The sequence below is a fragment of the Somniosus microcephalus genome, chromosome 12, assembly GCF_052327205.1.
Source record: "Somniosus microcephalus isolate GS21.2 chromosome 12, FLI_Smic_1.0, whole genome shotgun sequence".
NCBI classification, from domain to species: domain Eukaryota; kingdom Metazoa; phylum Chordata; class Chondrichthyes; order Squaliformes; family Somniosidae; genus Somniosus; species Somniosus microcephalus.
The window spans coordinates 24675404-24698566 of NC_140998.1; the positions used below are offsets into that span (position 1 = coordinate 24675404).

Sequence of the window (23163 nt, forward strand, 5' to 3'; positions counted from 1 at the left end):
GTGAGTTACTGCAGTGCATCCTTCAGATGAACAGATCAAACTAAATTCTCAGTTCAGTGTTGTGGCTGCATCCACCAGGCTAGTGATGAGTAAATGCATCGCACTTCTGACTTAAACCTTGTAGTTGGTGAAGAAGCTTTCACGGCTCAGGAGGTGAGTGTTTATAATCCTGACTTTTTACAGCACTAAAAACATCTGACCTCATCAACTTTCACTGCCTCTAAACGTGAAATAGTTTGCGAAAGCATACACTAGAAATGTGCCCACAGAGATCAGTGTTCTAAAGCAGTAACCTCTCTAAGCTTGCTCCAGCAGTTCACCTATATTCTGTAAGCAATCTTTCAATAGCAACCTAATACAGCGCTTGTCATTTTCCATATAAACCTGTGTAGGTAGATAGCTGGACAAAGGTGATTGGGAACATGGCTTGTGTCTTTTGTTTGGTTTGCTTATTCCCTACTTTTTGCTGTGAGTTTAAAGCAATGTAGCTTCTCCATGATCGGTTCCAATATACAGCTACCACAGCCTCCGATCAAGGTAATAGTTATTTAGGGCTTCTTTTCAAATGGAAATACATTCTGCCCCACCTCTCTATAGTGTCCTTCATTTGTAACTTTCTTTTTGTACACCGATAGAAGGCAGTGCTGTGTCTTTAAAAAAAATCCTAAGTCTGGCTAATAGGCTGTAGAATATGCTAGCTTTCCTAAAAGCAGCTAAGAGAATGGTATTCTATCACTTTATCTGAATGTTAAGGAACAAGTGTGCAAGTCATGCTTAATTAATTTCCTACTTATTAGCAATTATATACATACCGCTGTTTGTGAACAAAGGAGAAGGGGCTATACGGATGGTGTTAACTAGGATCAGAAAATGTCGCTCACCGGGCGCTGAATTCCAGATTTGAAAAACGACCTGAGGAGGCAACAGCAACTCAACAGCTTGCAATTAATGATTATCCTTCCAAACCCAATTTTTCATTTACCTTCTGCTACATCTGCTCCTTTGTGTCCTGTTGTTTTCCCTCCTACTTTGTACCAGAGGGTTTTTGTGAGCGGTGGGGGGGGGGGGGGAATTGTTGAAGTAAGTTACCTGGGCCTTTCCAAAGTTCATTTAAGCGACTGTCAAACGGGTCATACTGCAATTTGTGTTTTTCCCTTCCAAAAGAAAGACTTGCATTTCTATAGCGCCTTTCACGTCCACCGGACATCCCAAAGCACTTTACAACCAATGAAGTACTTTTTTTTGAAGTGGAGTCACTGTTGTAATGTAGGAAACACGGCAGCCAATTTGCGCACAGCAAGCTCCCACGAACAGCAATATGATAATGACCAGATAATCTGTTTCAGTGATGTTGCTTGAGGGATGAATATTGGCCCCAGGACACCGGGGAGAACTCCCCTGCTCTTCTTCGATATAGTGCAATGGGATCTTTTACGTCCACCTGAGTGAGAACGTCTCATCCAAAAGACGGCCCCTCCGACAGTGCAGCACTCCCTCAGCACTGCACTGGGAGTGTCAGCCTAGATTTTGTGCTCCAGTCTCTGGAGTGGGACTTAATCCACAACCTTCTGGCTCAGAGGCGAGAGTGCTACCCACTGAGCCACTGACACTGTAGTTTAACTTGTTATACTTCTGGCCTCTTGTGCACCCCCCACTTCTTTCGCCCCGCTATTGGTGGCCGTGCCTTCAGCCGTCTAGGTCCTAAACTCTGGCATTGCCACCCCCAAACCTCTCCGCCTCTCCACTTCTCTCTCTCCTCCTCTTAATACGCGGCTTAAAACGACGTCTTTCACCTGTCTTAATGTCTCCTTTCTTGGCTCGTTGTCGACTTCTGTCTGATTACGCGCCTGTGAAGTGCCTTGGGAGGTTTTACGACGCTAAAGGCACTATATAAATGCAAGTTGTTGTTCCAAATGCAGGCCCACAAAGAAAGTGAAATATAAAAGTGTTACTTCTGGTTTTGACATATAGAAACATCTTTCCCCACAGAACTGTCCCTTGCAAGTCCCTAACTATAATCTTCCAAAGTTCTCTCGATTCATGAACCATTCCTTTAGATTGGAAAATTGCGCATGTCACTCTGCTATTTAAAAATGGTGAGAGAGGAAAACCTTGGAATTATGGACCAGTTAGCCTAACATCTGTTGTCAGGAAATTGCTAGAGTCTATAATTAAGGATAGAGTGACTGAACACCTCGCAAATGTTCAGTTGATCAGAGAGAGAGCCAGCATGGATTAGTGAAAGGCAAGTCACAAACCTGATTGAATTTTTTGAGGTGGTGACTAAAGTAGTGGACAGGGGAATGTCTATGGATGTTATTTATATGGACTTCCAGAAGGCATTTGATAAAGTCCCACAAAAAGAGACTGTTAACTAAGGTAGAAGCCCACGGAATTGAGGGCAAATTATTGACCTGGTCAGGAAATTGGCTGAGCGGCAGGAGACAGGCAGTAGGGATAATGGGTAGGCACTCAAATTGGCAGGAGGTAACTAATAGTGTCCCGCAGGGATCTGTGTTGGGGCCTCGACTATTCACAATATTTATTAACGACTTAGATGATGGCATAGAAAGTCATATATCCAAATTTGCCGATGACACACAGATAGGTGGCATTGTAGGCAGTGTAGATGGAAGCATAAAATTACAAAGGGATATCAACAGATTAAGTGAATGGGCAAAACTGTGGCAAATGGATTTCAATGTTGACAAATGTGAGGTCATCCACCTTGGACCTAAACAGGATACATAGAAACATAGAAGATAGGAGCAGGAGTAGGCCATTCGGCCCCTCGAGCCTGCTCCGCCATTCAATGAGATCATGGCTGATCATTCAAATTCAGTACCCTGTCCCTGCTTTCTCCCCATACCCCTTGATCCCTTTAGCCTTAAGAAATATATCCAACTCCTTGAATATATTTAATGAATTGGCCTCTACTGCCCTCTGTGGTAGAGAATTCCACAGGTTCACCACTCTCTAGGTGAAGAAATTCCTCCTCATCTCAGTCCTAAATGGCTTACCCCTTATCCTTAGACTGTGACCCCTGGTTCTGGACTCCCCGACCATCGGGAACATCCTTCCAGCATCTAGTCTGTCTAGTCCTGTTAGAATTTTATAAGTTTCGATGAGATCCCCTCTCATTCTTCTAAACTCCAGCGAGTATAAGCCCAATCGACCCAATCTCTTCTCATACGTCATTCCTGCCATCCCAGGTATCAGCCTGGTGAATCTTCGCTGAACTCCTTCCATGGCAAGAACATCCTTCCTCAGATAAGGCGACCAAAACTGCACACAATACTCAAGGTGTGGTCTCACCAAGGCCCTGTACAACTGCAGCAAGACATCCTTATTCCTGTACTCAAACCCTCTCGCTATGAAGGCCAACATACCATTTGCCTTCTTAACCGCCTGCTGCACCTGCATGCTTACCTTCAGCGACTGGTGCACAAGGACACCCAGGTCTTGTTGCACTTCCCCTTCTCCCAATCTATTGCCATTCAGATAATAATCTGCCTTCCTGTTTTTGCCACCAAAGTGAATAACCTCACATTTATCCACATTATACTGCATCTGCCATGCTTCTGCCCAATCGCCCAACCTGTCCAAATCATACTGGAGTTTCTCGGCATCCTCCTCACAGCACACACGCCCACCCAGCTTTGTGACATCTGCAAACTTGGAGATATTACATCTAGTTCCCTCGTCTAGATCATTTTTATATATATATATAATATATATTGTGAATAGCTGGGGTCCTAGCACTGACCCCTGCAGTACCCCACTGGTCACTGCCCGCCACTCGGAAAAAGACCCGTTTATTCCAACTCTTTGCTTTCTGTCTGCCAACCAGTTCTCTATCCAAGTCAGTACCTTGCCCCCAATCCCATGTGCCTTAATTTTACACGCTAATCTCTTATGCGGGACCTTATCGAAAGCCTTTTGAAAATCCAAATACACCACATCCACTGGTTCTCCCTTATCTATTTTACCAGAACAGGATACTTTCTAAAGGGTGAAAAGCTAAAAACAGTGGAGGTCCAAAGAGACTTGGGGGGTCCAGGTACATAGATCATTAAAATGTCATGAACAGGTACAGAAAATAATCACAAAGGCTAATGGGATGCTGGCATTTATATCTAGAGGACTAGAATACAAGGGGGTAGAAGTTATGCTGCAGCTATACAAAACCCTGGTTAGACCACACCTGGAGCACTGTGAGCAGTTCTGGGCACCACACCTTAGGAAGGATATATTGGCCTTGGAGGGAGTGCAGTGTAGGATTACCAGAATGAAACCCGGACTCCAAGGGTTAAGTTATGGGGAGAGATTACACACATTAGGGTTGTATTCCCTAGAATTTATAAGGTTAAGGGATGAACTGATCGAAGTTTTCGAGATATTAAGGGGAACAGATAGGGTAGAAAGAAACTATTTCCGCTGGTTGGGGATTCTAGGACTAGGGGGCATAATCTAAAAATTAGAGTGAAGTTGGGAAACACTTCTACACACAACGGGTGGTAGAAGTGTGGAACTCTCTTCCGCAAACGGCAATTGATGCTAGATCAATTGTTAATTTTAAATTGGAGATTGATAGCTTTCTGTGAACCAAGGGTATTAAGAGATATGGGCCAACGGCAGGGATATGGGCCAAAGCCGGGTATATGGAGTTAGGTCGCAGATCAGCCATGACCTCATTGAATGGCAGAACAGGCTCGAGGGGCTGAATGGCCTCCTCCTGTTCCTATGTATTGACATCAAGCTAGGTTATTTCTTCACATCTATGGTGGTTCTTCTAACACCTTGCACACACCTGGACAAGATAAAACATGCCATCCGATTGACAATCCCTCTTTCACCACGAGCCTCAAAAGCTTTTTTCCTTTTCTTCTCAATCTTCATGCTTTTAAATTCTAAGGGGGAGAAATTGGGTATAGCCCCGTTTGGGGCGCTAGTTCTGGCAAAGCCTAGCGCCACCTGGCGCGATATTGGGTCGTTGCGCCCCTGAGGGTGATTGCGGCGCTAAATCAGGCGCTGCACGAGGCTATTAAGGCGCTAACCCGGGGGCGCAACCCAATTTAGTGGCGACGGGGCGCAGCGCAGGTGCTTTCAATAATCACTTTCCCTGAGACACACTGGTGCCGGCCAGCTCTTAAAGGGACAGGTCAATTGGCATCACCAGACACACTCACTGCCTTGTAGGCCTTCAAAGCGGTGCGAGCCTACCTGTGGCGCACCAGCCTAGCAAGAAATGGAAAGGGTGAGGCAGAGGGCGGAACGCCTCACTGATGGGGCATTGGATGCTTTGGTTGGCGCAGTGGAATCAAGGCCAAGGAAGATGGTCGGGATGTGATTTATGTTTTGGACAGTCTCCCGGGTGTGAGAGGCAGTTATGTGTCAGTTCAGTTTTGCTTTCTGTTGCCATAGCTTTCTCATGTTTGAAGGAACCACATTTTGTGTAATGAAACACTTTCTTCATTTACAATGGCCATGCCTTCTATTTACATGCATCTTGCCCTTCACAGGCTTGGGGGTATCAGACCAGTTCCATTCCTGTTCTTGGAATGGCAGCAAGCATTCCGTGCGAGGGGCCTAGAAGCTACTTCTGATCAGCCTCTGATGCGCAGCCTGAGAAGAGCCGCTCGCGTAGAAATTCAGGCCAGCAGGCATCTTCTCAGCCACCGACAGAGATGTCCTGCACCTTATCTGAGGCTGCAGATCTGGCTGAAGCAGCTGGCACAGCTCAGTCACCACCTCCTTTCTAAATCGCAGCTTTCTGACACACTGCTCCTCCGCCATGTACATGTAGGAAAACTGCTGTCGGAAAACCCTGCCAGTGTAAGGTCTGCTGTGGCAAAGTCTGTTGGCCCTCCTCCGTCTGGCCATGCCCGCCCGCCCGCCCCCCTCTCCCAGCGTCTCAGTGCCCTTTCCAGATGATTCAGCAGCAGGACGTTCCCCTCCAATGCAGCCCCCATAATAAGTGCCCACAGGAAGGTTCCCCATTGTCAAGGCTCACCAACAGCAAGGTGATGGTCAGAAGGCTGAAGATCGTCTGCCTGCGCTGGCTCAGTGGTCAATGGCTCCCTGTGCAGCTCAGCAACTCTTTGTAGCTCTCAAGGAAGTAGTGCTCCAAAAATGGCTGCCGCTTTTAAACCACACCAGTCCCCTTTAAATAACGCTCCTCCAGCCCGAGAGCGACTTGGTAAGGTCCAGGTAAGCTGTCACTATTAGCGCCAGGCGCTACAGAGGGGGGCGCCACTGAATTTCCAGTCCGGGGTGCCCAAAAGGCATTGCACACTCAAATGACATCATAATCAGCCTGCGCCCATGAGCAGGCGCTAAGATTTAGCGCCGGTGCTAAATGCATGCTCAATATGGCGCCCGCCCGGAAATTGGCTAACGCCCCACTTCTCGGCCTCCTTTAGGCGTTAATCGGTGGCGCAACCAACCGAATTTCTCCCCCTAAGTTTGTTGTCAACTGATCACTGCTTCCTAACTTAATCCGACTTTTTTCTTTTTTTAATCTTGACGGTCACTCTTGTTCCTGATAAAGTAAAGCCTTCTCGCATTGGGTAGAACCTCTCTGAATAAAATAGTCAATGCTGGGCAATTTTATGCTGTGCACTAGCACCCAACAGGAACTAGATTGACTGTGCAAACTCATGTAAGCAGAAACCTTTCAGCCAACAGATAGAAGATACTAAATGCCTTTTTATTTTAAGCTTTGCTTCGGGTTGAAAGGATGATCTAATGCATTGTACCTGCCAGTCTTTTTTTTTTAATGAAACTAACTTTAAAAAGCTTAATCTAGAATATCTCTCAAGTAATGTCTATTAATGATCTGCTTTAGGAGAGCATTTGGTTGGTGTTTTAAGAATGAGAATTGCTTTCATTATCTCCCCATTTTAATAAAGTTACTGTAAAGATGAATTTTTGGTTGATTTGATTCGTTTAAATAGTGAGCACTGACCTAAGTTAGAGGTTCAGCGGGTTGAGCTAAAAGTGCAGTATCGTGACATATTGTAACATCATGGGTTAATGATCATATATTAGTGCAGCTCCTTCCATTTGGCTCAGCATCTCCGCTGCACCAGTTCTCCTGCTTTAATCCCAGCAGCAGTCCTATATAATCCAAAAGTCATTAAAGTTAATCATTCTTCGTAATTGTTTTAATTTTTAAGAGGAGTTCCAGTTGTGACTCTTCACTTTCAAATACACTAGAGTCACCATAAATTATAATTTTTATAAACTGTACCATAATTACACCCATCCTGGAGTTGCACACTGTTGCAGCCTAATCTAATTTTAAACTGTGCTTCTGCAAGGTTATGATTGCCTTGCATAATGTGCACTTGCATTTTACTGAGGCTGTAACAGCCCTTCAATGCTCCCCAGTTGGTGCAATGCTAAATTCCCTGTAGGGACGTTCAGTTTAATTGGTTTCTTTGCCAGTCGACTGTCTGGATGGTCTAAGCTTTAAAAAGACAAAAAACATTTAAAAGGTTATTCCTGAGAATGCTGAAGCTTTTTTTTTCCATTCACGGTTGAGTGAACCTCGCTACACTATCATCCTTGCTTTAACACTTGCAAAGATCGCTTCCGGTATAAGGAATTTGCACAGACAGTAATAGAAACACAGCATTTCTTTTGTATGAATAATAATGTATATTGTCACACATTTCTAAGTATCCTTTCCCCCCATCTCAGTCATTATTCATATGCATGCAATCATGGGAACACCACCACCTCCAAGTTACACACCATCCTGACTTAGAAGTATATCGGCCGATCCTTCATCGTCGCTGGGTCAAAATCCTGGAACTTCCTCCCTCACAGCACTATGGGAGCACCTTCACCACACTGACTGCAGCGGTTCAAGAAGGCGGCTCACCACCACCTTCTCAAGGGCAATAAATGCTGGCATTGCCAGCGACGCCCACATCCCATAAACAATTTTTTTTTTAATGTGAATTACCTTCTTGGTAAATTTATTTTATTTGGTGTGGGTCTATCAGTGTTTTATTTCCTTACTGAAATCATAGGGAGGCACACTGCTCCTAGGTCTCTTCCAGTGGCATTCCTTAATGCGTGACTGGCAGGTGGGAGACTGGCTTGGGGGTCATTCTCTTTCTCTCATGTCCTCTCTTTTCCCCCCCCCCCCACCTTGGCCCTGCCCACCTACCCCTCGCTCACCCCGCCCACCCCTCGCTTAAGGTTAAACCAGCAACTACAGCACGGATTGAGCAATTTGAGGGTAAATGAGATAGCCATGAACAACATAGCTTTGGTGGGAGGCACTGTGATGGTGACTTAGAAATGCATGATGCCAGGCAGGCTCTGTTAAAAGCTTTATAGATGTCTAATGCAGTAACAGATGATTCGCCAACTTATTATGTAGAAGACAGCATCAAACGGTTACAAAATGGGAGAATACTGATATATACTGAAAGCAAAGTGTCAACTGTTTAGAAAAGTCACAAGCTCCTGTATGTGGTTAATTTAACCCAGCACTGGTGTGAAAATACTATCTGAGTTCTAACAGATTTGTTCAGACTACTTTGAGACAGTCAATCATTTGGTTGCTCAATACTGTGACATCAAAGCAGGATGGTGTATGAAAATCCTCTTCAGCTTCAGACGCAGCTTGTGTCTTTTTTAAAAGCCGAATATTTCTATTTGGAAGGTTACTCTTGTGCTTCATTAAATCCCACAAGCTCCGAGACTCTCGACGGTTGTTTGCCAAGTAAGTGATTCGATTGATCTTGACGCAGGATTTGCCACTTCCTGCATTTAATTCCATGTCCACGCACCACTCCTTTTCCCACCAGCTTGGCCTTTGGGATCGAATCGCCCGCTGCAGGAAATTTGGCCAACGTCTGCGGTGAACTTGAGTGGCCTAAAAACCAAGGGATTGTGTGTATCTCTGCGTTTGACATAATGAAAAACAATCCTTTCTATGTTTCAATTATCCCGGAGGTCAACTGGGAGGGGACTGTGATTTGTACAAAAAATTAACCTTTTTTACAATTGCAATATATTCCTAAAGCACTTCTTTTCCTCCCCTTCACTGATGACGATATGGATGTTGCTGTTCACCCATTTAAAAACACTGGTGTGCATCTTGCACCCATGTCATGCGAAGCCTCAAATGACAACTGACCTCTTGTTTGACAGATAGATTTTTAAAAAGCAGATAAGTGATGGTGTGAATGCAATACCATCTCTCTTCCATCAAACAGAACAGATGTGTGCTTTTATAGCAATGTAAAGGTTTTTCTTTAATGCAGGGACGGACATTGGGGTCAATGATTCTAACACTTGTAATGTTTGAGGATGGGGAGAAAGACGATCCCCAGTTCCTGCTGCAGCGCTGTTGGATGTTACTGAATATTGACCCTTGTTCCGTGCTGCCATGTTGTTCTTGCAGCTGCCAAATTGGATCTGACAGCAGAAGGGCCACAGTGTAGGATCTGTTACTGATGTGCCTTCAACATTGCAGTGGTTGGTGGCTCAGATAGCCTGCACTCATTGATTGAGCCATCACCTCTGAGTACAGAGTGAAATCTTCCACCGTTTAGCAACACTCTGATTTTTACACCACGCGTTAGATTCTGCACTCTTGCTGTCAACATGTAGAACTGCTGAGAATAGTATAGAAAAAGGGATCAATATTAACAGGAAATGTTGTCACTTGACCTTTTAGTATCAAATGGTAAAATAGCAAAGGGCCCATCAAGAGTTTTCCTACTACCCAATTCCAATAATACACTAATTCATGAAATGCACAGTTTTTAATATGCCGTTCTAGCCAATCATTATTACCTCTCTCTCTTCTGCATCACTAATTCCATTCGGCTCTAGTTTTTTAATTTAATTTTTTAATTCATAGCAAGAGTTCTCACTACAGCAGATGTTCCATCCATGCTGCTGTGTGAACTTGTCATAAGAAATAGGTGCTGGAAAAGGCCATTTGGCCCTTTGAGCCTGCTCTGCTATTCAATAAGATCAAGGCTGATCATCTTCCTCATCTCCACTTTCCTGCACTGTCCCCATATCCCTTAATATTCAAAAATCTATCGATCTCTGCCTTGAATATACTCAACGACTGAGCCTCCACAGCCCTCTGGGGTAGAGAATTCTAAAGATTCACCACCCCCTGAGTGAAGAAATTTCTCCTCATCTCAGTCCTAAATGGCCGACCCCTTATTCTGAGACTGTGACCCCTGATTCTAGACTCCCCAGCCAGGGGAAACATTCTCCCTGCATCTACCCTGTCAAGCCCTGTAAGAATTTTGTATGCTTCAATAATACCACTTCTCATTAGGCCTAGTCTACTCAATCTCTCCTCATAGGAAAATCCCCCCATCTCCGAAACCTGTCTGGTGAACCTTCATTGCACTCCCTCTATGGCAAGTATATCCTTCCTTAGATAAGGAGACCAAAACTGTACACAATACGCCAGGTGTGGTCTCACCAGGGCCCTATATAATTGCAGTAAGCAGTTGTCCGCTTTCAAATGATTTAGCTGAATGTTCGTAGCTGGCTATTGCAGCTACATGGCCTGTCCATAAACGTCCCTGAAAGATAGAAACGAGCCCTTTAAACACTGGGGCCCTTTCATTCGGAGTCTGCTGAACAGTTGACAAACCATCATGTTGTACAATAACACAATAAAATGTACTGTAGGGTATTCTTGAAACGCAATCGCTTTAGGAAGATAGGAACAGGAGTGCGCCATTCAGCCCCTCTAGCCTGTTCCGCCATTCAGCTAGATCGTGGCTGATCTGCATCTTAACTTAATTTGTCCGCCTTGGTTCCACCTCCCTTAATACCCTTACCTAGCAAAAATCTATCAAACTAAGTTTTGAAATTTTCAATTGACTTAGCCTCAACAGAGTTCCAGATTTCCACTACCCTTTGTGTGAAGAAGTGCTTCCTGATTTCACCCCCTAACGGCCTAGCTCTAATTTTAAGGTTATGCTCCCTTGTTCTGGACTCCCCCGCCCACCTCCACCAGAGGAAATAGTTTATCTACCCTGTCAAATCCTTTAATCATCTTAAACACCTCCGTTTGATCACCAATTAATCTTCTATACTCAAGGAATACAATATTCAATAATCGCTTTAATAATTCAAGTGATCTGCCAAATCCTTGCATAACTTTTTCTTTCCTTTGCAGGTGTTGATTGCGCCACTTAATGTGACCTCTGTTAGCGATCAGGATGCCAGTAAAGCTGGACTGCAGCCAGTTTGCAAGTGGAAAGCTTACAGTTTAGATGGCTATCCAGGTACTGTATGTCATCCAACCTGAGCACATTATAGCACCTCATCATGGCCAGTGAAGTGTGAATGGAATTATTGTACATCTTGCTTAGAGTGGTGAATCTGACCAGTCCTACATCCTGCAGCAGCTTAATCTGGCAGTGGAGAAACCCCAACTTTGTAGATTAAAAATAAACAGTCATGGATTCATACAGCATAGAAGGAGGCCATTCGGCCCGTCGTGCCTGCGCCAGCTCTTTGCAAGCTGGGAAATGCATTGTACGAGACTGCACTGGGTTTTTGAATGAAGGCGGCTGGAGTCGGGCAGCATTGCTCTCGGAACAGCGAGTGCTGTCCAGGTGACTTGGCTGTCTGCAAGTAGTGAAGATCATAATCGGATAAATTGATCTGGCAGTAGATTAAGTGCAGATACTCTCTTTCTGCATCAGCTGTGGGAATGGTGTTCTGCTGTCTTTGGTTAATCCTTTCTTAGGCTCTCATTTTATCCCAGGATAATGCTCCATCAGACTTCTTGCTTCGTACTTTCCAGGTGGCTGAGCCATTAATAGATGCCACTGTAGAATCTGGGACATTCACAAGCTCGCGCTCTCCTTTTTATTTCCTCTTTCTTCTGGATTCTAGAAGAAATAGTATTACAGGTACAACACCGGTAATCCGGTACCCGATGGTCCGGCACCTTCAGTGGTCCGGCACGAGGAAGGTCCTGCTGTCACATTCCCTCCCTGGGATGGGTCTGGCTTGGGTCCCAGGACAGCCGCCGGGTCAGGATCCGCGCCTGGACCGCGCAGCATCAACGATGGCTCGGCGGAGCAATGGAGCCCGAGCAGCCCGTGGGCGGCGGGGTCGGCGGCGGCACAGGGAGGGCAGTAGCAGGAAGAGGAGGAGCAGGTGGTGGCGGTGTTTGTGGTGAATTTCGACACCTTCAGTGGTTCGGAATTTTCAGTGGTCCGGCACTGGCCTGGTCCCGAGGGTGCCGGATTACCGGGGTTGTACCTGTACTATTGTTTTTCTTTCAGCCAGATAGATCTGATCTCAAACATGTATTTGGCGTTAAAAGGGCTAATAGTGAAAGCTCTGTGCTCTATTATCTCGTTGGGGGGGGGGGTAATGAATGGCTGAGACTATATTTTTAAATTTTGGTCACATATAAAGAGTTGGCAGTTGTGTTTGTGGTTTCATCACTCTGCTTATATTTTTTAAGTGTATTTTTCCTAATATTAAAAATCCTGCTTTACAAATACTGAATCAAAGGCCTCTTATTTCTAGCAGGGACTGAAAGTACACCAGCTGCCTGGAAGCAATAAGTAGTTTCTAATCCTTTAGGACCTTGAAAGGCTCCAATGAACACTCGCAAATCTACAGAATTTCTAATGTAAGAGTGTGAGATGGTGAGAATCCTAATGCAGAATGCCAGGAGAGGAGTGAGAATGTCAACTTGTACAGTAGGACATTGGTAGATAAAGCCATGGATTTTATAAATAGGGGCATAGAGTACAATAGTAGCTGAGAGTACATGATGGTTGCACTGGGTAACAAGCAGAAATAAAGTGCCTTTCCCCCACCCCTGATTGCTCTCGCCTTAATAAACACTGACAAGAATTCTAAATTTAGTCAGGCAGAGGGTGCTCAGCACCAGACCTTCTCCACATTTCTCCAATAACATTTAGCTACACTGTCCATCCCTGGTAGATAACAATCTCGAGGTGAGATTTTAAACTGGGCAATTTTAAAGGAGCAGGCTTTGAAAGAAAAACTGTTTTTCGGCAAGCAGTTTTCCATGAAGATCACGAGTGTTTAACAGCCTAATGGCTGAACTTTGACGTCATGTAAACACGTGCATTCACACCCCCTTACAAACAAGGTCATAACTTAATATCTGTTGTCTCGGTGTACCTTTTATCATTTCTAAGTGGTGTACTATACCCAGAATACAGCCCGAAGACCTCCTGAGCACTCACTGTTCTGAATATATTCATCGATAAGCAGACCAGATGAGCAAACAACTCTTGTTGGTGCTAGTTGCCTGGTTTTTGGTTAGGTCTGTCCTTTTCTATCCAAGATCCCATATATATTCTCTTGTTTTATAACGAATGAGGAAAACCATGATTTCTGCGGAGGGGAGAAGGAGAGGCAAATAGGTTTGTCCATGTGTCATTTGAAAATGTTTTGGTGTGAATGACTTGACTGATCATTCTATCTATCCAGTTCTGTCTTTCTATTAGGGTTCATGTTCATTTCGGACCCCTTTCTTCCTGGATGGCAGCGTTACTGGGCAAAGCAATGTTTGAAAACCTACCCTCGGAAACCAAACGTCTGCAACCTGGACCTTCACATGTCGCCAGAGGAAACCATGGACCTGTGGGAGCAGAGCAGAGAACAGCTGAGGTAACTGCTGCAAACTGGGAGGTACCCTGGCAATTGATGAGCCTTGGTTTTTCCTCATTTACAGTTCCGGCATTTCCAGCACGCCACTTTTATTTCAGAGTCGCAGGACCTGGGTACTACCCAAAGACTCGGCCTGTGGCGAGTTCTCCAAATCCCCAATGTGCTATGCAGAATAGTGAGTGAGGTGGTTGCTATGCTCCCTGAAGTCGGCTGGATTTATAAGCCGTGAAAGAACAGTGAAATGGTTGTAATAATTTTCCAGGCGTGCTTTAAGCTACGTGGTGGATAGTTGCATTTTTTGGAGAAGTAATGTGTTCGTCTTCCTCCCCAGCCGCACATCATCCCCAACCTGGAAAAGTGTGTAAACCTCCTTGCTTCTCGACCTTGCCACTGCTCTTCTTGTATCCTCCATTTGTGTGTGTGTGTGTGCGCGCGTGTGTCCATAAATTATATATGCCAAAACTTGTTCCTTTTTTTTTTTACCCTCCTTTCTTTCCCTCTTATTAATGATGTGCTTCTCCAACCACTTACCCACCCCCACCTCCTTCCAAGGTGTACACAATTTAAATCTTCCCTCCCAAAAAAAAATAATTTAGGCCTCAAATAATACTTATTTCAATTCAGATAAAACAGATTATTAAAACACAATGGGGGAAAAATTCGGTATCGACCATTTTGGGGCGCTAGTTAGCGCCGGCGACCACGAAATTGAGTTTTAGCGCCCTGAGAGGGAAGTGGAGCACTAAATCGAGCACTCCACTTCCTCCTTAGGGCGCTAACGTCGGAGAGCGGGGCGGAGACTTCAGCGCTGCCACGTTCAAAGGTTCCTTCCCTCCCTTAAAGGGAAGGGCCATCACTGCAGGCTCTGCAATTTAAAAAGTACCGACCGGGACCACCAAGGCAGCCGCGATCCCACGCGATCAGCCCGGCACTCGAGCAGAGTGCCGGGCTAATCGATCCCGGGCAGGAACCTGCGGAAAAAAACTGGAACAAGAAAGGTAAGATTTTTTTTAACTTGCCTCGGCCACCTCACCTTTAATCGTTGCCCCCAAAGTGGCTGGCTGCCCGATGTACAACTCGGTGTTTTCAACCGGCACTGCTGCAGGGGTCGGAAGTCGATTTCGGGTCCGGGGCGATGCGTACGGCGATGACGTCGCAATCTCCGGGCGAAGGAGATCGGGGCGCAACGATGTAGCGCCGCCGCAAAACTCCCGCCATCGATGTCCGCGCCGCGCCCGGTCGCAAAGCCATTTGCGCCCTGTTAGCACCCCCAGGGAAGCTAACTGGAGGCACAAAGGCACCCAATTTCACCCCCAATGTGAATAGTAGATTAAAGCACAGGTAACATTAGCAGCTATGCCCTAAACAACCAGCTGGAGGACTGAAAACCGCGTGTGTGCTTTGCAGAGCCCTCTCCATGTTTTCAACCTGACGTAAGAAAACTACTAAGCACTTGGTTTGAGTATAAAACAAGGTTTTAATCAACTGTTTCACAGCCATGAGTTCTAGTTACATCACTAGTTCCTGGTTACAGAAACATCCTGAGCAAGCTGGGTCCACGCCTGAGTATTTATACTCCTTGGATGGCGCCACCAGCTGGCCGCCCAGTGTTATCTCATGAGTCATTTCTACATGAATGGTAAGATTCATGACACACCCCCTCCCACTTTACTGGTTTGATGGACGGTCCCTTTCTGTTTCTCCTTCCCTGTGGGAGAAGTGCCTGGTTTTCTAGCTTCCACTAGCTGATTCTCCCTGCTAGTACATCGGAGATTTGGGGAATTCACCACAGGTTGAATCATTGGGTCGTACCCAGGGCCTGCTACTCTGTGAAATAAAAATGCAGAGTGTTGGAAATGCACAGCCAATCCACGAGCAGCTGAAAAGAGAAAAGACAACGTAATGCTGAATCTGTTTCTGGCTGTTTGCAAATATTTTTATTGTTGCTACTCTATGCTGCAGGTTGCAGCCTGCTTCTGAATCATTTAGTACATTTGCTGAACCTTTTGACTGGTTCAATGTCTGGAGCAAATTTAATACAAATATATAGCCAGGTTACCTTCACTCACAGTATCTTGTGAATAAACTGGTTTTAGTTAGTTAATTCTAAACATGCTTCTCTGATCCTTTTTTAATATCATCCAGGGTGCCAGTGTATGGAAACTCCAATTTTTCAGGTGGTATAAAATTCTTTTTCTTTTCAGAAGGTTGTGGGTTCAAGTCCCACTCTAGAGACTTGAGCACAAAAATCTAGGCTGACACTCCAGTGCAGTACTGAGGGAGTGCTGCATTGTCTTTCGGATGAGACATTAAACCGAGGCTTCGGTGGACGTAAAAGATTCCATGGCACTATTTTGAAGAAGAGAAGGGGAGTTATCCCCGGTGTCCTGCCCATTATTTATCCCTCAATCAACATCACTAAAACAGATGATCTGGTTGTTAGTACATTGCTGTTTGTGGGAGCTTGCTTTGCTCAAATTGGCTGCCGTGTTTCCTACATTACAACAGTGACTACACTTCAAAAGTACAGGAAACTTTGGTTTATCCGGAGGTTATATGTCCAGAATACTCGATCTAACGGCAAAAATCAGGAGCCATTTTCTATATTTTTTAGTTCTTGTTGCATTTTTTTTCCCCAGTCAAGCGCTGCCAGGTCTGTAGCTATAGCAACAGCTTCAGCTACAGACGCTTGCAGCTGCAGCTGACTGTTTTGAAGCTGTTGCTAAGCAACAGGGTTTGTCGATTCACAAGGAGCTTCTCAGTTCCGTATGTTTAAACATTAACTCTGGTATGTCCGGCACTTTTGATGTTACGGCACCAGCTCGGTCCCGTCAGTGCCGGATATCAGAAAGTTTCCTGTACCTCATTGGCTGTAAAGCGCTTTGGGACGTCTGGGTCGTGAAAAGCGCTGTATAAATGCAAGTCTTTTTTTAAAATTTTCTTTAAAGTGTAAAAGACAGGAAGTAGTCAGTACTAATCCTTTAATAATAGGTACAATTCGAGTTCGGATCTCTTTTTATTATGCACCTAAATGTGTTTCGACTCCAAAAGCAGGAATGGAGAGAGAATTAATAACCAGCATCAGCCCTTTGAGTACTGCAGTGTAATGGACACGACTGTAGAGCTGTGTAGTTTTCAGCAGAACGTGCCAACTCCTATTGCCAATGGAGAACGCATTTTCTGTTCTTTTATGGGGAAATACGTTCTCTCCGTATGTTTTCAGAATGACATATAACTGCACATTTGAGGTGCTTGCTTAGCAGCTGGCAATTGGAGAGTGTCTGTCTGCCTATTCCAGTAAGTTCAGGTCTGGGGCTAAGAAGCTCATGAAACTGATGAGAAGAAATGCACCATCCAGGCTTTTTTGTCGTTGCACATTGCTTCCTGCTGTATCTCCTGTTACCTCTCTCACATTTCTTGTCCCGCCAGCTAATAAAAGCCTTGATCACATATCAAATTTGAAACTTGCTAATTTTACATTTGGAACCCGTGCAGTATGGTTTATGTACTAACCTGTGACACTACATGCAGTGTAAACATTCCAGATTCTCATCACCAGCAGCATCGCCACATTCCTAATTGTACAACAAAGCGTACATTACAGGGCCTCCTAAGAAACCGAATCTAGTAAATTCAGCTGTCCAATCTCCTATGCGAAGAAAGCACAGTACAGGAAACTTTTTTTTTTATCCGGCACCGACGGGACCAGCGTGCTGCCGGTTCATCAAAAAGTCCGGATTACAGAGAGGTACAGGAAACTTTGTGATATCCAGCACCGACGGGACCGAGCTGTTGCTGATCTATCAAAACTGCTGGACAAACCAGCGCTAATGTTGAAGCATACGGAGGTTTTCAGCTCCGTATCTGGCAACAAGCACTGTTGCTTAGCAACAGCTCCTAAACAGTCGGCCTGTACCTTGGAAGCGTCTCTGTAGCTTAGCAACAGCTTCAGAGAGACTTTGCAGAGCCTGACTGTTGGGGAAAAAAAGCCACGAGAAGAAAAAAAACCTAACAAAACGGCTCCTGATTTCTGCCGGTGGATCGAGGTTTCCAGACATTCAACCTCCGGATAAACCAAAGTTTCCTGTATTGTAAAAGGTACGAGAGCCCCGTACACGGCCACAGATCCAGGCGTCCCTGTTGCTATGCAACAGGTGCAGGAACCCCGGCCACAAGATCCAGGCGTCCCTGTTGCTATGCAACAGGTACAGGAACCCCGGTTACACGGCCACAGATCCAGGAATGGCCACTAATGTGAAGTAAAACTTACCTGAACCTACTCCTGCATTTTGCTGGTTAACAGAGATTTCCGGTTATTTAGGTGCCGGTAAATCGAGAGTTTCCTATTGAGATTTTTCTTTAACCGCATTTATAAAGGAGACTGGTTTTGAGAGCAAGGCTGCTCACCCACCTGTACCACACACCATAAGCAGTCAAAAGGGCTCACAGGTGACCTGCTCTCAGAGCTCCACCAGTCTTGTGCGCCACAAGATACTAACAAAACATTTTTTCTGTCGGCCATGTCTCCCTGTGTTGCTGCAGCCAAATGATACATAAGTTGGGCTGATGTGGTTATATCACTTGGGGCTATTTTTGCTACATAACAATCACTAGCTTAGTTTTCAATGCCTTCCATTATCTGTACGGCATATTTATAAAATTGGAATGGATCTAATGGACACAATGAACTTGGTTTTAAAAACCACAAATTAAGTAGCACATCTGATTGAAACTATTTGATGTCAGTTTAAATTTCATTGGTTGTTAATTACACCAGCATTGGACTGACCATTCTGTTGAAGAGATATATTAGAGAATCCAGTCGTAATTTTAAAATGTGTCCCGTGTCCACACGAGCTATAAAACACAGTGATAGCCGATTACCACATTAGCAATGATTCCACAGTGATCTGAATGTAATGCAAGAACTGAGTGTTCTTTTTTTTAATGAATGGTTTTCCCGTTTATAAATTATTTTTAAAAGCTCCAGGTATATCCGTAATGTGAGGTTGAGTGTAGTCTAACAGTGTTACTGAAATATCAGACCTGGGCCAACTCAGTGGCTCAAATAGTTATGCAACTTAGCCAGAAAGTCAAGAATGTAATGCCTTTTGCTGAAGCTGGTTTGCTGAGGTTAGATGAGATCCATCCATTTTTCACTTGGTTGCTGGATGTAGCCTCACACAGAAATCGAGACGGAGGACTAGAATCGCCTGCTTAAAATGCACTTCCTGTTCAATAAAGTTTAAATTCGTACTAAATGTGTGGAGAAGTACATTAGTTAATCCTTCCCTCACCACCCCCCCCCCCCCCACAACCTCCATGGTTGTGGATCGCAAAGAAAGAAAATCTAATGGAGCAGTAGCGTCCCTTGTCTGCATATTGAGACAGAATGTTGTCAAACATTTTGGCTGTGACCTTCCTTTTTTGCCTTCCTTCTGTCAATCAGAAATGACAGCGGAATTATGCCAGGATTGTACGTCAGCATGGGGATTATTGTGGATTTAAGTATAGTTGGGTTAATTTGAAAGCTACCAAATCTTTCAGTGCAGAATCAAAATATTTTCTTTTTATTTCTCTCTCTCGGGGGGGAATTTTTCGGGGGGACAGCGGGTGCGTTTGGTGGTGGGTCGGGTGGGGAATTTTTTTTTTTTGGCAGCGGTTAGGTAACCCACTGTCTCCCAGATGTTGGGTCTGTCATTGCTGAACAGACCCGACACCAAGCGGCGGGGGAGGCAATTTAGATTGCAGACGGGCACTTAAACTATTTTAAGCTCACCTTTAAATTTTAAGAGTTCGCCCACGGCTTCCCAGCTGCTCAGGGATTATGTCAGGTAAGGAGGTCGGAAGTTGTGTCTGCATGGGATGATTTCTTAACTTGACAGCTGCAAAATGTGTATAAAAGCTCCCATTTCATAGCTGTTCACTTTCCAAGGTTAGAAGCTGTTGCTTACTGCATTTGGAAGACAGATTGAGCTTTATGCAGGTTGCAAGTGTTTGGAGCAAACTCTCTATCCAGTGTCCCCTCATTGGAACAACCTCTCACACCATTGACAGATCGCTTCTGTCATCTCCACTTCACCTGCCATCTATTCCATCAGCATCGGTGCCCTTGAAACTATCTCACCGTGGTCCTCAGAATCCCACCAGGATCAGCCCCAACACCAGCAGCACCAGGCAAACCAGCAGCACCAACAACAACACCAACCTTCTCTGCAATCAACTAATGCTGCACAGGGCATCAGCACCTGACCACATTGCTGCCTGGGACGCCAGGGAGGGCCTCGCCATAGCCAGATTTACTTCACTTAACACTGTACATGATGCGCCAAGTTGGCACCATCCCACACCATAAAACATCTCTACAATGCCCGAGCCATTTCTTTCACACTCCTCACCATTGCGGGGAGGTACCGTTATGTCTCACCATTCACTGCAATTCACTAAGCCACTTCCAAAGGTGCACACAAATCTGTCTAAGAACGCAAAGTGTTGAAAATAAAGATTTCAATGTTTTGACAGCACATTAACAGAAACTTCACATGAACATTGGCTAAAACACCCAAGAGCCTACCCTTGTTTGGTATGATTGGTCTGGGATGACAGTGAGTGTGAGTCGTGGCTAGTGAGATGGGGAAGTGATGATGTAGATAGAGAGGTATGGGTGGAGGTGCAAGGTAAGTTGGTGTGTGTAAGGATGTGCAGGAGTAGGGTAGGGAAGGCAGAGTGATGGGGATGTGATGAGTGGCACAGCAGGATGAGGTTGAGTGGCTGCAATAATGTTTCGTGATCTACTGAGATCATTGAAAGGTTTGCGCCACTGCAGCCTGGTCCTCGAACAACATCCCTGCTTGTGCCCTCCTGTACAATGTGCAACCAGGCTGCGTTGATCTCCCGAGGAGGTCTCTTCCGCCCATGGGAAAGGACGAGGACCTCCCTGCATGCTGTGACGCCCTCCATATGGAGGGAGTCATGGGAGCCTGGGTGCAGCCGTGCACCTCTGTGCAGTGCTTGTTAGTGTTTGCAGCGCCTCAATGCTGTAGAATATTGACCGCACAACTGTCAAAATCAATTTGCGCATGGTCCCTTTAAGGAAACCAGCTGGTGACGTCAGACCAGCTTCCTTCAATTGGCCGGGAAATGCGCTGGGCGGGCTTAACAAGCCCAATCGGCGTAAAATCATTTCACGGAGCGGGCTGGAGTCAGTAGCAGGGTCGCACCCTATCACCGACCTCAGCCATACCAGACCCGCCGAGGTAGGCGAAATCGTGGCCATTGTATCTATTTGTGTCTCTTCCTTTTCCTATCGTTTTTGCTTTTTCTCTGTCTTTCTCGTGCGTCTGTCTCTCCTTTTGTGTGTGTCCAGTCTTTTTTCTTTTTAAAAAAAAAAAATCAGTAAATTACTAATCCTTGTTTTAAAACCGCATTAGCAAATTTTATAAAGATAACATTTCTTAATTCCCTATTTTCTTTCTTTGAACCAAATGCTATATTTGTAGACTTTGTAAATATTAAAATCTTCCTGTAGCCTACCCAAACATCAGAGAAATAGCAGCACCAGTAATTTATGATTCTTGAAAAATAAAAAGCGTGCAGTTTCAAGGTGCCTGACTGCCAGGAACATGCAGCCTCCATTCTCGGATGTTCTGTGCTTTTGAGTCCCTGAGCTGCCAATCACTACCCACTTGTTTTATTTGGTTGGGTGAGTTTCTAGTCTAAACCGCTGGATGCTGTACTGTATGGATATGAGCCACCATATCTCATGAACAAGGAAGCGGTTGAAGACTAGCAGGATGTACTTCAGTGATGAGCAGTCCCAAACTGGTATCACTGGGGCAGTGATCCCCTTGGATAAAGCTGGCTAGATGGTAGGTGACATGTTGTACCCTCTAGGAATGGGTGGGTGGGAGGGTGACAGTGCATTTTTTAATGGAACTTGTTTTCTTTTTTGCTAGGCTAAAAGCCCCTGGTAAACGAGAGGCTAAAAGTTTGCTGGAGAAGCTACGATGGGTTACCCTAGGATATCACTACAACTGGGAGACTAAGGTAACTGCTCTGTGACTGAAAAAGCATTTTAAGGAAAAAGGCATACTCCCGCCTCTTTAGCAGGTTCCATTGTGTGATTTCAGCCTGTGGCTTGGCACCATACCTCTGTCGGGAGGATGAGCAGGTGACCTGCTCCTAGCCTCCTGCCAACTTCGCGCTAGCTTGTCAGAGGTGTGCAAGAGCAGCAAACAGGAACTAACTAGTGCTTTCTTGAAAACTACCTCATTCTGTGGGCTGTACTCACACAAGTGGATTTTTTTCTTTCCCTTTTTTTTTCTCTGACTGTTTTCCCCCCACCCCCACCCCCGGCAAGCACAGATGCTTGGTGTCCTCCTGTAACTCGGCCAAGTGGCCATTCTTCCTGTATGAGCCTAGATGAGGGTTCCCTGTACTTTTTTCAAATAGTACTTCCGAATCTTATATGTCCACCTTACTTGGTTTAACGAAGAGAGAGACCTGGGGGTGCTTATGCACAAATCTTTGAAGGTGGCAGGACAGGTTAACAAAGCAGTTAATAAAGCATATGGGATCCTGGGCTTTATAAACAGAGGCTGAGCGTATAAAAGCCAGGAAGTTATGCTAAACCTGTATAAACCACTAGTTCGGCCCCAGCTGGGCACCACATTTTAGGAAGGATGTGAAGGCTTTGGACGGGGTACAGAAGAGATTCACTAGAATGGTTCCAGGAATAGGGGATTACCATTACGTGGAGGAGATGGGATTGTTCTCCTTTTATAGCAGAGACAGCTAAGAGCAGAGTTGATAGAGATGTTTAAAATCATGAAGGGTTTATACAGAGTCAATAAAGAGAATCTGTTTTCAGTGGCTGAAGGGTCGATAACGAGAGGGCACAAATTTAAGGTGATTGGCAAAAGAACCAGAGACGACATGAGGAAAAACCTTTTTACTCGAGTGGTTAGGATTCGGAATACCCTGCCTGATAGGGTGGTGGATACAGATTCAATAGTAGCCTTCAAAAGGGAATTAAATAAATACTTGAAGGAGAAAAAATTGTAGGGGTAGAGCAGTGGAGTGAGACTAACTGGATTGCTCTTCGAAAGAGCCGGCGCAGACTCGATGGGCTGAATGGCCTCCTCCTGTGTTGTACTATTCTATGATTCGTGTCAGTGAAATATTCCATTACAAGGGATTCACAGCTGAGCCTGATCCTGATCCAGCGTGCACTCCGTAGGAGTCAGCTGAATGGTGGTTCAGCGGGAAACCTTGCTCACTTTTTCCTTTTTCTCCCCTCTCTTCTTCCCCTCCATAAACCCAAGGGTGCTGAGGCCAAATGCAGCTGACTAACTGCTACAAACACCTACCCATCCCAGATGAGGTCAACAAACTCATTACAGACCCGGGGGTCAAACCTTGGGACCTCCTTGATCCACATGGCTCAGCTGCTCACTGCCTTAACCCAAGTGAGCCACCAGGAAAGCCCAAATGTAGATA

At 45.2% G+C, this 23163-nt stretch overlaps 1 protein-coding gene across 2 annotated transcripts in view; it reads left to right on the forward strand.

Moving 5' to 3' along the window:
• The window catches only part of alkbh1 (alkB homolog 1, histone H2A dioxygenase), a 50674-nt gene that overhangs the window by 14065 nt on the left and 13446 nt on the right, over positions 1 to 23163 (forward strand). Inside the window, exons 1-4 of one of the 2 annotated variants that reach the window (XM_086002661.1) lie at positions 11210 to 11285; positions 12550 to 12652; positions 13486 to 13665; positions 21621 to 21711. In XM_086002661.1, the coding sequence (XP_085858787.1) occupies positions 12621 to 12652; positions 13486 to 13665; positions 21621 to 21711 (303 nt within the window). In that variant the 5' untranslated portion in view covers positions 11210 to 11285; positions 12550 to 12620. Of the gene's footprint in view, positions 1 to 11176; positions 11286 to 12549; positions 12653 to 13485; positions 13666 to 21620; positions 21712 to 23163 lie in introns of those variants that run through there. The other variant, XM_086002660.1, reaches the window with a different exon arrangement.